This window comes from Equus quagga, chromosome 5, assembly GCF_021613505.1.
Source record: "Equus quagga isolate Etosha38 chromosome 5, UCLA_HA_Equagga_1.0, whole genome shotgun sequence".
Classification (NCBI taxonomy): Eukaryota; Metazoa; Chordata; class Mammalia; order Perissodactyla; family Equidae; genus Equus; species Equus quagga.
Genome location: NC_060271.1, coordinates 24,127,377 through 24,140,100, shown reverse-complemented (window position 1 = coordinate 24,140,100; position 12,724 = coordinate 24,127,377). Strand labels below are relative to the sequence as shown.

General features: G+C 57.7%; 2 protein-coding genes across 3 annotated transcripts; one reads left to right on the top strand and one right to left on the bottom strand.

Moving 5' to 3' along the window:
* The first annotated feature begins 289 nt into the window (after positions 1–289).
* HPCA (hippocalcin) lies at positions 290–5,534 on the top strand. The gene is made up of 3 exons (XM_046663469.1): positions 290–667; positions 4,893–4,998; positions 5,125–5,534. The coding sequence occupies exons 1-3, from the start codon at positions 290–292 to the stop codon at positions 5,220–5,222; spliced, it is 582 nt and encodes a 193-aa protein (XP_046519425.1). The 3' UTR covers positions 5,223–5,534.
* Positions 5,535–5,878: 344 nt separating this feature from the next.
* On the bottom strand, positions 5,879–12,304 carry TMEM54 (transmembrane protein 54). Of its 2 annotated transcripts, none has more exons than XM_046663468.1 (6): positions 12,078–12,304; positions 9,551–9,744; positions 7,352–7,411; positions 7,016–7,105; positions 6,742–6,876; positions 5,879–6,323 (listed from the first exon to the last, which is right to left on the bottom strand). In XM_046663468.1, the coding sequence occupies exons 1-6, from the start codon at positions 12,091–12,093 to the stop codon at positions 6,255–6,257; spliced, it is 564 nt and encodes a 187-aa protein (XP_046519424.1). In that variant the 5' UTR covers positions 12,094–12,304; the 3' UTR covers positions 5,879–6,254. The 2 variants fall into 2 exon arrangements, with proteins under 2 accessions (XP_046519424.1, XP_046519422.1); XM_046663466.1 differs by having other exon boundaries at positions 7,016–7,204; positions 12,078–12,299.
* Positions 12,305–12,724: the final 420 nt, after the last annotated feature.

The window sequence follows — 12,724 nt, the reverse complement described above, 5'->3', positions numbered from 1 at the left end:
ACCGCTTGGCATGCCATGCTATGGTAGGCGTCCCACGTATAAAGTAGAGGAAGATGGGCTCGGATGTTAGCTCAGGGCCAGTCTTCCTCAGCAAAAAGAGAAGGATTGGCAGTAGTTAGCTCAGGGCTAATCTTCCTCAAAAAAAAAAAAAAAAAAAGAGAGAGAGAGAGGCTGGGGTGGCTTGGATGGGGGCCCTCCTGGAGTGCTGTCAATGGGCCAGGAGGGTCTGACCACTCCTCTCTGCCCCTTGATCCCCTTGGGGACCTAGGTGGGACTTGGCTCGGTGGCCATGGGCAAGCAGAACAGCAAGCTGCGGCCGGAGATGCTGCAGGACCTGCGGGAGAACACGGAGTTCTCGGAGCTGGAGCTGCAGGAGTGGTACAAGGGCTTCCTCAAGGACTGCCCCACGGGCATCCTCAACGTGGACGAGTTCAAGAAGATCTACGCCAACTTCTTCCCCTACGGTGACGCCTCCAAGTTTGCTGAGCACGTCTTCCGCACCTTCGACACCAACAGCGATGGCACCATCGACTTCCGGGAGTTCATCATTGCGCTGAGCGTGACCTCGCGGGGCCGTCTGGAGCAGAAGCTCATGTGGGCCTTCAGCATGTACGACCTGGATGGCAATGGCTACATCAGCCGCGAGGAGATGCTCGAGATCGTGCAGGTGGGCCCCTGGGCCCCTGAGAATGCCAGGTGCAGGGCCTGGCAGCTTGCACCCACCTTCCTTTTTATCCTCTCCACAGCCCTGGTGGGTCGGTAGTGGCAGGTGCTCTTCTTACAACCCATTTAAAAAAACTCTTTATTAGGAAATAATTTCCAATTTAAGAGAAGTTGAGAAAACTCTCATTTACCCTTTGTTCAGATTCACCAAGTAACATTTTACCACCTTTGCTGTATCATCATGTGTGTGTGTGTGTGCGTGCGCCTATGCGATGTTTTGTTGCCGTTCTGAACATGACCCTTTACCCTGAATACATCAGGATATATTTCCTAAGAACAGAGACCTTCTCTTACATAACCCGTAATATGATTATTAAGGTCAGGACATTTAACACAGAAACAATGCTATTATCTAAGTTACAGACCATAGTCCAATTTTGCCAACTGTCTCAATAATGTTCTTTATAGCATTTTTTCCCCTGGTCTAGGATCACACATTGCATTTAGTTGTCTTGCCTCTGTAGTCCCCTTTATCTGTAACAGCTCCTCAGCCTTTCTTTGTCTTTTAAGACGACATTTCTGCAGAGTATAAGCCAGTTATGTTTTACTGATCCTCATTTACTCAGAAGAAAATGGATGCTCAGAGAGGTAAAGACATCTGCTCAAGGCCACACAGCCTGTGAGTGAGCCACCTGGCTCCATCATCCACATTGCATCTAGATACCCAGCCACTTCCCAGCTAATGGATTAAGGGCCCGCTAAGAGCCTAGTACTAAGTAAGGTGCTCATACCCATGAACTCAGTGCATCCTTACAACAACCCCATGAGGTTCAGAGAGGTGACATGACCTGCCCAAGGTCACACAGCATTTAAGTGGAGTCAAGCTCAAGCTGGCCATCACTCAGAGCTGCCTCTTGAAAGGGGCCTGGCTTCCACTTCTGGAGGTGGCCTCAACTCTTAGATTGCTCACCTGTAAAACAGGGATGGTGATGCTGACCTCACGGGGAGATTTAAGGACCTAATATGAATGCCCTTTCGTGGTACAAATTTAAGTGTGACACATGTTAGCTTTATCCGAAAAACCTTCCAGAGTGCCCATCTCCTCAGCCCAGCACTGAAGACCCTCGGGGCTCTGGTTCTATTGTGCCTATCCGGTTCTGTGTTCACTTTTTCCTGCGCCTGTGTCTTTGCCTGTAGGGTGAGGGTGTTAATCCCCTACTTTACAAGGCTGTTGTAGGTATAAAGCGGGATGGGGACGCTAGCAGAAGACCTGGCATATAACGGGTACTCAGAAATGTTAGCGATTGTCAGTTATGAGTTTCTTCACGCACATTCTCTCCTCCAGCCAGAATGGCCTTTTCAACATCCCTGGAATGTGCCCTGAGTAATCCTGCCACCCAGCTTTGCACAAGCTCCTGCTCCCTTTCCTTCAGTCTCTCTGAATCCTTTCCCTTCTGTTCCCTCAGTTCTGCTGACTGCTCCCCCTTCCAGCTCATCCAGCCCCTACTGGACTCCTGACGTTGGCTTCTCTCTTGCTAAGGGTCCAGGTCTGCTCTCTCCAGCCGGTGTAAAATGGGCAGCCTTGGGATGCGGTGCCCTCCCTATGCCTGTTACTAGGGGGAAGCCTTAATGTTTGCCAATGACTCCGAAGGCCTGGTGTTCACTCTAGTTGATGTATAGCAGGAGTTCTAGGGGTCCTGGTGGAAGAGTCGGGGTAGCCAGAGCGGTGGAGGATCATTCAAGGATTGGGCAGAAGCTGGATATGGACCAATCCAAAGAGATCTTCATGTTTTATCACTTAATGTGATTGCACTGGTGTATACTGGCAAATCTTAGCCCTGATGGAGGCGCCAAGCCAGGGCATCTGTCAAGCCAGCCCCATTCCTGGGGCACCCTTTCCTGGCTGGCCTCTGCTCTTTAGGCCCTGGTTTCCTTTACGGCAGCCTGGTGGCCTCAGACAGCTGGCACAGACAGAGCTCTGCAAACCCCAGTGACTGATTAATTACAAGTCAGCTCCATGAAACAATGAGTGAGCAGCAATTCCAGACAATTAATTAGGAGGCCCAGGAGAAGGGTTGTCACAAGGGGAGCTGTACTCTCTAAGTCACTCACTCAGTTCTTCTCGATTCCCAGCCCTGTGGTCAGGTGGTGGGCACACAGGAGGGGGAGGGACTGCATCTCCAGGTTCCCTCTCCGGTGGGAGAGACAAGTGTGCAGGCCACACCGACCAGCTCGGTGACAGGGGTGTAAATGTAACACCTGGGAGTCCAGGGGACTGAAGGGCAAGGAAGACATGAGGATGTGGTGGATGAGTAAAGATTATAATATGAGCGCTATTTACTAACCACTTACTCTAGCCAGCCACTGTTCCAACTATCCTACATATATCATCTCATTTAATCTTCTCAACAATCCTAATAAGGGAAATATAATTACCCCCATGTTACAGATGAGGAAACTGAGGCTCACAGGGGTTAAGTACTTGCCCAAGGCTACAAAGCAAGTCATTAGAGGAATCAGGATGCCACTCCAGGTCCACCTTACTTCAAAGCCCCTGCTGCTCATCACCACCCCACAAGCATCTATCCAGCAGCTAAGAGAGAGCAGGTTCTAATCCAGTGTCTGCTATCAATTCCCTTTCCGAGTCTCGATTTCTTATCGCTATACCCGTTTTTCAGGGTTGTTGTGAGGTTTAAAAATAATGCATGTAAAGTCCCTGGCACGGAGTAGGTGCCTGATAAATGGTAGCTGGTCTTATTGTTCCAGGCAGAGGCTGTAAACGCTGGGAGATCTGAAAGGAGCAGGAGAATTGTAGCAGGGGAGGCCTGATGGTGGAGAGGTTATCAGGGACCAGAGCGTGAAGTGCCTTGAATGCCAAGGGCTGAATGGTTTGGACTTGGTACAGAGGACGGCGGGAGGCGCCAAGAGCTTTTAAACAGGGGAGTCGCTGCCAGATGCCAGGCACTGTGCATTCTGGGAATATGGGCACTAGCTAGATGTCCATGGTCCTTGTCTGTCTGCTGGGGACCAGGAGCAATCCTCCAAAGGCATAATTACTTCCGAAGAGGTGTCCCCAAAGGAAAAGCCCAGGAGGCTCTGGGCCTGAGCCCTGACCCAGCCTGGATCAGAGAAGGCCTCCCTAAGAAAGCGCCATGTCAGCTGAGCCCCAAGGAGGAGTGGGAGGCAGCAGAAGGAGCGTGGGGCAGCATCCAGAAGGAGCTGGGTGCACGGCGGGGCTGGAGGGAGGCCTGTGTGTGTGATGGGAATGAGGGGGCGGACCACTGGGCTGAGGACGTGATGGGGGAGATCTGTGTTTGAAAAGAGGCAGCATGGAGGACAGACCCAAGGAAATGCGGCGGGAAGAGACCAGGGCAGAGGCTGAAGCCAGATCTGAGTCAAGGGAAGTTTATTGGAGGAGGTGTCAATAGCAAAGAGCTGGAAGATTGAGGCGACCGGTCAGGTCCCTGAGCTCCGGGGTGCCGGGACCCAACCTTTGCCACAGGCCAAGCCCTATGTGCCCTGTGTACATTTTGCGCAAAACTCCTCCTTCGCGTCGCCTCGGGAGCTCCTGCACGTGGCGGCTGCGCCCTGGGCCGGGCAGCAGGTCCCGCCCCCGGCAGATGCTTATTTGCGTTTATTTGCATGACACCCCCCGCCCCCTCCGGCCCAAGCTGCCTCCATCCCTCCAGCCCTCAGGGCGGCCCCCCGCCCCCTGCCGGCCACAGCGGCGTCGCAGCCCAACGCCCTGTCTGCCACCGAGCGCGGGCCGCCCGGAGCCCCAAGTTTCTGACCAGCCGCGCTAACGCAGTACTTAGCTTGGCACCAGGTCCTAAACCCGGCCTTCTAGGACCCCCGTTCACCGCCTGGGCCCCGATGTCCTCCATCATCTCTCCTGACCCCCTGTACTCAGCCACCCCAAAATTCTCAGCGCCCACTCAGAGCTTCCCCCTGCGGTGCCTTTGGTCATGCAGATCCCTCTGCCAGCGATTCCTTTCCCACCTAGCGCTCCAAGGGAACTTGGTCGGGGCCCGCTGCAATAGCCCCCTCTTCTGGGAAGCCTTCCCAGACACTCCTTCCTGAATCCCCCAGTTCTCCACGGCTTCGTGGTCCCCTCTCCACCTCACCGTGGCGGGGGCGCGATCATCAGCACACCTGGGGGGGGTTGGAATGTTGGGGGTGGGGGGCTCAGGCAGGCGGCTCACTCCCTGCCTTCCCCCCCGCCCCCCCAGGCCATTTACAAGATGGTTTCGTCCGTGATGAAGATGCCGGAGGACGAGTCGACCCCGGAAAAGCGGACTGAGAAAATCTTCCGCCAAATGGACACAAACAACGACGGTGAGGGGGCAGGGGCAGGGGCGGGGCGGGGCGGGGCGGGCGCCACTCCCCTTCCTCTCCCGCGGCTTCGCTCTGCCTCCCCTCGTCGCCGCCTTCTCCTCCATCACTGCTCCCCTCGCCCCGCAGGCAAGCTGTCCCTGGAGGAGTTCATCCGCGGGGCCAAAAGCGACCCGTCTATCGTGCGTCTGCTGCAGTGCGACCCCAGCAGCGCCTCCCAGTTCTGAACGAGAGGAGCCAGCTTCCCCCGCCTCCCTGCCTTCACGGGCCCTCTCTCGGCTCTCAGCTTCCTCTCCCTTGTGTCTATCCAGGCTGGGGGTCAGACTGCCCGCCTCAGGGTCTGCACTCTGGGGGGCCTATGGAGAAGGGAACCCTGCAGCCCCCGCAAGGTCCAAGCAAGCAAGCACTTAGCACCTCCCAATCCAAGAGGCAATATCACCCTTCGGCAATGATAGAGAGACACAGGCTCTGGCTTGGTGTGCGCCTCAGAGTCAGCCCTCCCTTACCTAGATAGGACTTCACCCATGCCTCCCTCCAACCTCCCCCCGACACACACACAGCCACGAGGCCAGACTTCCCTCCCCCAACCAGGGAGCAAGCTCCCCCAACCTTGTAGACCGCAGCCTGGCTGGAAGGGGGAATCACGCCCAGGTGAGGAGCCTGTCTTTTTATTTGGAGGGGAGAGAAGGATTCCAGAGGCGTGGGGGGCTTGAGGAAAAAGCTTCCTTGAGCCATCCTTCCCTGCAGGAGGGCCTCCACCCTTCCTGCGCCTGCTCTCCTTGGCCTGGAGGCCATGATGCAAAAGGAAAACCTCGGATTCCAGCCCCCCAGCTGTGAGTCCCACGAATGCCCACCCGCCCTTCAGCACTGGATGAACACAGACCACGGAGCCCTCTGTGTATTTTGCCTCTCTCAGACACGCACACAGGCCCACAGACACATGGGCAGACACATCTGGAGCCCCACCCACAGCGTCCTGTGTGGGAAAGAAGCACAGGCCCCCTGGCCGAGCCCCCTCCCCTGCTGCATGCATCCACCTGGAGCATCTCTGTTCTTTTTAATAACTTCAGAATAAAGTCTCATTTCAGTGCAATGGGCTGGGTGGCTGGCGGAGGAGGTTGAAAGCCCTACCAGGGTCCCTGAGGGGCCACTGAGTCCTCTTGGGCGGGCTCCAGGAATCCTGGCCAGGTCACGGTGCAGACTTGGTTGCAGGACTCCAGTGGCTATGGGGCCCAGGGGCCCAGGGGCGGCAGCAGCTGTCAGACGGTCAGCGGCTCAGAGGCGGTGCAGCTCAGCAGGTCTTGGCCCTCCATGGGCCCTGGGCTCTCCTGCATTAGGGGAGACAAAGGAGGCTGCCAGGCCTGCTGGGTCTGGGTCTCCTCCTCCAGGACACCCAGGGAATGGGAGGAGGGGACGGCTGGGCAAAGGGACATCACTCCTTCCCCTGAAGCAAGGGTCAAGCCGTACCCTTGGAGTGCCCCTAATTCCAGCCCAGATACCCCTCCCCCTCCCTCAAGACTCATGGGGCCATGGGAGAGCCAGATGTCAGCTGTGTGACTTAGCTGGGATTTCTGACCTCTGTGACGCTGTGGGCCTTTTCCTCTGGTCCCGGTGAGAAAACTATTGCCCCAGTTCTCAAGGTGGGGGCCCCGTCCAGAGGGGTGGAGACAGACCTGCCTGGGCTCCCCAGCAGGGGCTCCCAGGAAATCGGGGGGTCAGGGCTGTGGAGGGGATAGCAGGCCTTACCATGTGGTGGCTGCTTTCCCCCCACCAGGGCCTCAATTTCAGCAGCTGGTGGGCAAGCTGGGCACAGCGCACAGCAAACACGCTCTCCGCCACGCAGAACAATAGCGAGATGCCCCAGAGGCACAGGCTGGAGCTCTGTGGGGGCACAGGGGACAGAGATGGCCGCTTGGGGTTCGGGATAGAGGGCGGGACTCCAAGAACCCTTCCCACCCCTGATGAGCACCCTGGGGTCCCCCCTTTCCCCACCCCTGCCATCCCAGGCCTAAGCACTCACATAAATGCGTGTGGGGTCATAGGGACAGTCGGGTGCCAGTGCCAGAACTTCGGGGCTCCCAAAAGTGCAGGCGGCCAGCAGTGCCCGGCCCTGGGTGGCAAAGGTCATGGCGATCGAGGCCAAGAGGCCGAGAGCACAGGTCAGAGAGAGAAGAGCACAGGCCACGCTCGAGCTAAACACTGTCCAGCGCTGGATGGGGGGGGGGGGGGGCCACTGGTCAGTGGATGTCAGGCTTGGCCCCCATGGGGTTAGCCTCAACCTCTCCAAGCAGCCCAAGCCCTCGGGAGTGACCACTGCCCCTACCCCTACCGCCCCATCCCATGAGGTGCCACATACCAGGGGGGTGCTGGGGAGGTAGCGCGACAACACAATGGCTACAATGCCCGAGGTGATGACCTGTGGGGGAGATTCAAGTCAGCCCTGACCCCCTGCTGGAGGGGAATGGGCAGGGGGTCAAGGCCACTCTCGATAAAGATTCCACCAATGCCAACTCTAGCCCTCCGAACCCCCGCCCCTCACCTCTGCTTAGCTTTGGCCTCATTACCTCCATCTGCACAGCGGTACTGCCTCCTCATGGTCCAGCCCTGAACTGATGTTTTAAAACACCATCGCTCCCTGCCTACAACCTTCCATGATTCCCCACTGCCTACAGCTGTGTATCTCAAACAGGGACCTGTGTGTCCCAGGGTCGCAGGAGCATGTCACAGGATATATATGACATGTCTCCTTGGACTGGAAAGGATTTTGGAAGAAACTAAGTAACTGGCAAGGAGCTAAAAACAAAATTACTTTAAAACAAATCAGGACACTTTCTGGAGTAGAATGCAAAAGCCCTAGGAGTATTTTAAGCGATCCCAAGCTCCAGTGACCTGGCCCGCCCCATCAGCTTCTCTACCCGACCCTGGCCAGTCTCTTCCCTCATTGCCCTGGATATGGATACCCACACATACCTGCTCAAGATGCTACCCACACAGTGCCCTCTCAGGAACACCCTTCCTGCTCTGCTTTGCCTGCTGGTTCCTCCTTCTGCAGACCTCCCTAACTACCCACAGTCCCAAGAGGCGGGCCCACTGTGTAGCCCACCAGTGGCCCTCTGGATCTTTGGGGCTCCATTCAGCCAGGCTTCCTCCTTGAGTTCCCTCACTGTACTGGGCACGGGCTGGACCCACGGGAGGCAGGTGAGATGACGGCGGTGGGGCCCAAGAATGTCTTTAATTCACTGAGCAGCCACAAGTAAGTGCCTCAACCTCTCTGGGCGAAGCCCCATTCTGCAGGATGAGCTCACGGAAAGGACACTGGCTTTGGTGGCAGACACAAGGAGTTTCAAATCCAGCGTGGTTTCTTTGTATCAGCAGGAGGTTGGGTGAATCCCGGAGTCTCGGTTTCCCCATTTGTAAAGTGGGGTTAATAATGGCCCCACGTTGCTGGGAGCAGCGAGGATAACCGAGGAAATGACAGCCAAGCTGAAGTGGTCCAGCCCAGAGCCCATCCCTGGTGGACCTCCTAACCCTGAGCTCATTGCCTCCCCCGTCTTCCTCACAAGGCTGGTGAGAGGAACAAACAGCAATGATAGCAACCCCCAGGGACACTGCACACATCTGCACGGCCCCGTCTTGTCCCACTGACAGAGGCTCTCCTACCTGCTGGGGCCTGGGGCCAGCAGGCTGTCCGAGTTTCATTTTGCAGGGGAAGGAACAGGCTTAGAGAGAGAAATAAGTCCCTCAGCGGGAGGTCACAAGGACGGGACTCACACACTGATGTGTGGGTATTCCCCAAAGGCTGCGGCCAGGTGGGAAAGGGCTTTATGAACTTGAGAATACCAGGCCCCTTCATTCATGTATTCATCAACCAGGGACTGACATCTGGTCACACCATGGCTACCATTTATTGAGCACTTACTATAGACCAGGCCTAAGGTTAAGCTCCTGCCAAACTGTTTTTTTCAGTGTCTCCAGAACAAACCGTAGCCATTCCTACCTCCACACCTTTGCATCTGCCATCCTCTGTACTTGGAATGCGATCCTAGCTGCCTTTCCTACCTGCTGGCCCCAGCAGGCCTCATACCTGGGTGAGGGTAATTTCAGCCTATCTCTGAACTCCTACTCATCCATCAGCACCCAGCTCAGGGGCCTCCACCTCTGTGAACCCTCCTGGACCCTCCCAACTGAGCTGATGCTCCTTCCTTCTGTCCAACACTGCCTTGAGTATTTCCCTGTTGTAACAATAATCCGAGTTCTCAGGAATGAGCACTAACCACGTACCAGGCACTGTGCTAAGCACTTTATATGATGGTCTCACTCAATACTCACCAGGACCCTGTGAGGTGGACCGGATGTTACCATCCCCACTTTACAGATGAGCAAGCTGAGGCAAAGAGAGGTTGAGCGACTTGGGGAGTTGGTAAGTGGAGTAGCGGGGGTTAGGGCTCACGGCTCTCTGCTCGCCCACCCCAGGCTCTGGGTGGGGACTCATCAAAGATCTTTCAGGCCCCCTCCACCCGCCTCGCGCCAGCCACCCCCCCGAGTCGGGCCATACCACGATGGCGGACGTGACGGAGAGGATGTTCACCACACAGTACTGCAGAGCCACAGCGTCGCGGGGGGCAGCCACGTAGCGCAGCACGGTGCCGTGGAGGAGAGCCGCTGCAATGAAGCTCACGTGGCCCAGCACCACCAGCACCAGCCCCGTCTTCATCAGCACCTTCCGGAAGTCATCTACGCTCATGACACCTGTGGGGGACAGCCATGTCAGGGTCCTGGGTGGGGCTCATCCTGCTGGGCAGAGGAGACAACCGAGGCCCTGGCAGGAGTGATGGACACTGGGCTCTCAGTGTACTTCTTGGTGACTTGAGGCCAGGAACTTGTCTTCTCTGAGCCTCAGTTTCCTTATCTGGAAAAGGGGTTCACAGTGCCTTCCTGAGAGTCTTTGGAATGCCAGGGTTGGAAAAGCGCACAGGTGGTTCTTAATAAAGGTGGTAGTCCTTGTTAGTGCGCAAGGTCACGAGTGGCAGGGCCAGGATTTGAACTCGGGTCTCTAGCTCCACGATCCTTCCACTAAGCTCCCCATTCACTGATATTCATGTGTCTGTTACACAAATGGTCACTGAGTGCCTGCTGCGTGCCAGGCCCTGAGGTGCCACGGTGAGCTTGACAGTCACCCTCCGGGCCCCAGGGAGCCCTAGTTCACTGGGCAGAGAACGGGTCCTTCTCGGGATTCAGTTTGGTGGCCAGGGCCCGGCACACAGTAGATGCTCAACTCACAGTTGCTGAACTGGCTCAGGGCAAGAAACTCCAGCCTCTGAGTCTCCATTTCCCCATCTGTAAAATGGGAAGAATAACCCCTGTCTCCCAATGGGGGAGGAGGTCCCAGGAAGAGATGGATGGAGAAGTGGGGCACACCCTGGGGGTGCTGGGAAAAGCAAGCTCTTGGTGCAGGGGCACTGGGCAGGGACGGGGCAAGCGGGGGAGGCTGGGGGACCCATAAGCAAATTCTGAGTGGCCAAGTGGCTGCCCAGCCCCCATCTGCACACCCCCAGGAACAGGGAGCCCTGCTCCTTGGGCAGCTCATGCTCTTCCAGATATGCTCTGTGGATCTCCCCATGGGTTCTGGCTCTGCCCTCGAGGACACACACCGGGCTGGCCCCCTGGCTCCACCAGCCCCTTTGCTCTAGCCAGCTCTGAGAGACCGGAAGAGTGGCTGGGCCCCCAGAACTAAACAGCCTCGTTCTTTGTTTAGCTTCTCCTGGTGGGACCTGTGAGTCCCTTCCGAGACCTCAGTCTCCCCAGCTGTGGCAGAGAGGGGTGGATCGTATTTCATATATGGGAGCTCTGCAGCTAAAAAAAAAACGAAAGAAAGAAATCACTAGCTTGAATATTCTTGGGGGATCTGTGCCGAGGGGCAGTCCCCAGGGGGCAGGGAGGGAGGGGCCGCTCAGTTACAGGCCCTCTGCGTGACCTTGCACCAGTCCCTCTCCTTTCTGGGCCCCAGATTCCCCATTTGTAAAACGGGAGGGGTTGGTCTAGCTGGTCTCTGAGACCCCTGGAACCTGCAGGACCCTCTGGAGCTGGACCAGGTCTAGGAGAAGCAGAGGGCAGACCATGAGCTGGACAGGCACCGTGGAACTGGAATGGCACCGTGAAGCCAGCCAAACAGGAAGGGGCATGGCAGCTTCGTCCCGGGGGCCTGACCCACCTCACCCCATCCACCCACCTACCTGGCAGCCCAGACACCACCTGGCTCAGGGCTGGGCTCATGAACAACATCATCCCAGGACCAAGACTTGGCCAAACTGGAGGCACAGTGCCAGCGTGGAGCTGTGCCTGGACACTGGACAGTCTCAGGGCCGTCCCTGGCTCCCTGGTTTCTAAGTTGCCATTCTTGGGGCACTTAGCAATGTGGCTGCCAGAGTGGTAAGCTCTTTACTCTTAGGGGCTAACTTCATTCTCATGGCAGTCCTAGGAGGTGGTGCTACCCTCCCCATTTTACAGATGAGGAAACCGAGGCTCACAAGGTCTCTTGTCTAGAGAGTGGGGACTCCCCAGGTCTGTCTGACAACCAAGAGCAGCATCCCTGTGCCAGAAAGTGAAGGGAGGGGACACATCCGTCCCTTTCCTCTGTCTGGATCCTGTTTGCCAATGGCCCTTCCCTCCCCGCCTGGCTACAGGAGTGGAGGGTATGGAAGTGGGAGCCCCTTTCAAGATTGAGGACCCCAAGGGCAGGCACCTCTGACTCAGAACTCCCTCGGCCCTGGATCCCCCACCCTCTGCTCTCCCTTCTAGGCGGGGTGGGTGCTCTCTCCAGCGTCTCTTCTCCCGCCTGGTGGTGGTGGGGAGGGAGTCCCTCCTCCGCAAGAAATGAAAGTGGGGGCGAGGGGCACAGGTGTGACCCCACATCGAGAAGATACCAGCGGCCCTCCTCTCTCCATCTCACGGCTGGGGAAACTGTGGCCGAGAGCGGAAAGTGACCTGCAGAGAAGGCGGCCCGGACCCCGGGCTCCCACTACAGTGCTCCGCCCCTGCAGGAGGATTTGGGGCGGGTTTGCCGCCCCCCCGCCCCGGCTCACCGAAGCGCAGACACATCTTGGCTCCTGCGCGGGGTCTCTGCGGCCGGTTTCAGCGGGGTTCCAGAGGCTGCGGGCGGCCGGGGGGCCCCGCTCCCATCCTGGTCCGCAGCCGCCGTGCGCCCGGGACAGCTCGCGCCGCGCCCACTTCCCGCCTCGAGCCAGGGGCGCCCGGCGCCCGGCCCGCCTCCCTTCCCGTCACCCCCCGGGCGGCCCAGCCCCGGGAGGGCCCTGGCGGCTCGTCTGCATCCCCGGCCGGTCTGACCGGCTGGGCAGCCCTTCCTGGCCCGCCCGGCTGAGTCACGGCACTGGCCCCACCCACCCGCGCCCGCCGGGATCCGGGCCGGCGCCCGGCCGTCCCGACTCACACACACACTCGTGGCCCGCCTCCACTCCAGTGATGCCCATTTTACAGATGGAAACTGAGGCTCGGAGGAGCCGCGAGCATCCGGGCTGGGGAGGGAGAAGGGGGCCATACGCTTGTGAGCTGTGGTTATTGTAACCTGGTGGGCACAGAATCCGCTTCTTTCTAGAGGAGGGGGAGGGGCAGCAATGGTGGCTTCAGGCAAATCGCCTTCCCTCCCTGCCCTGGCCTGGGAGTCTTCCGTCCTCCATGCTGAGCAAGGCCCTTTGCCTCTCTGTCTTGGGGG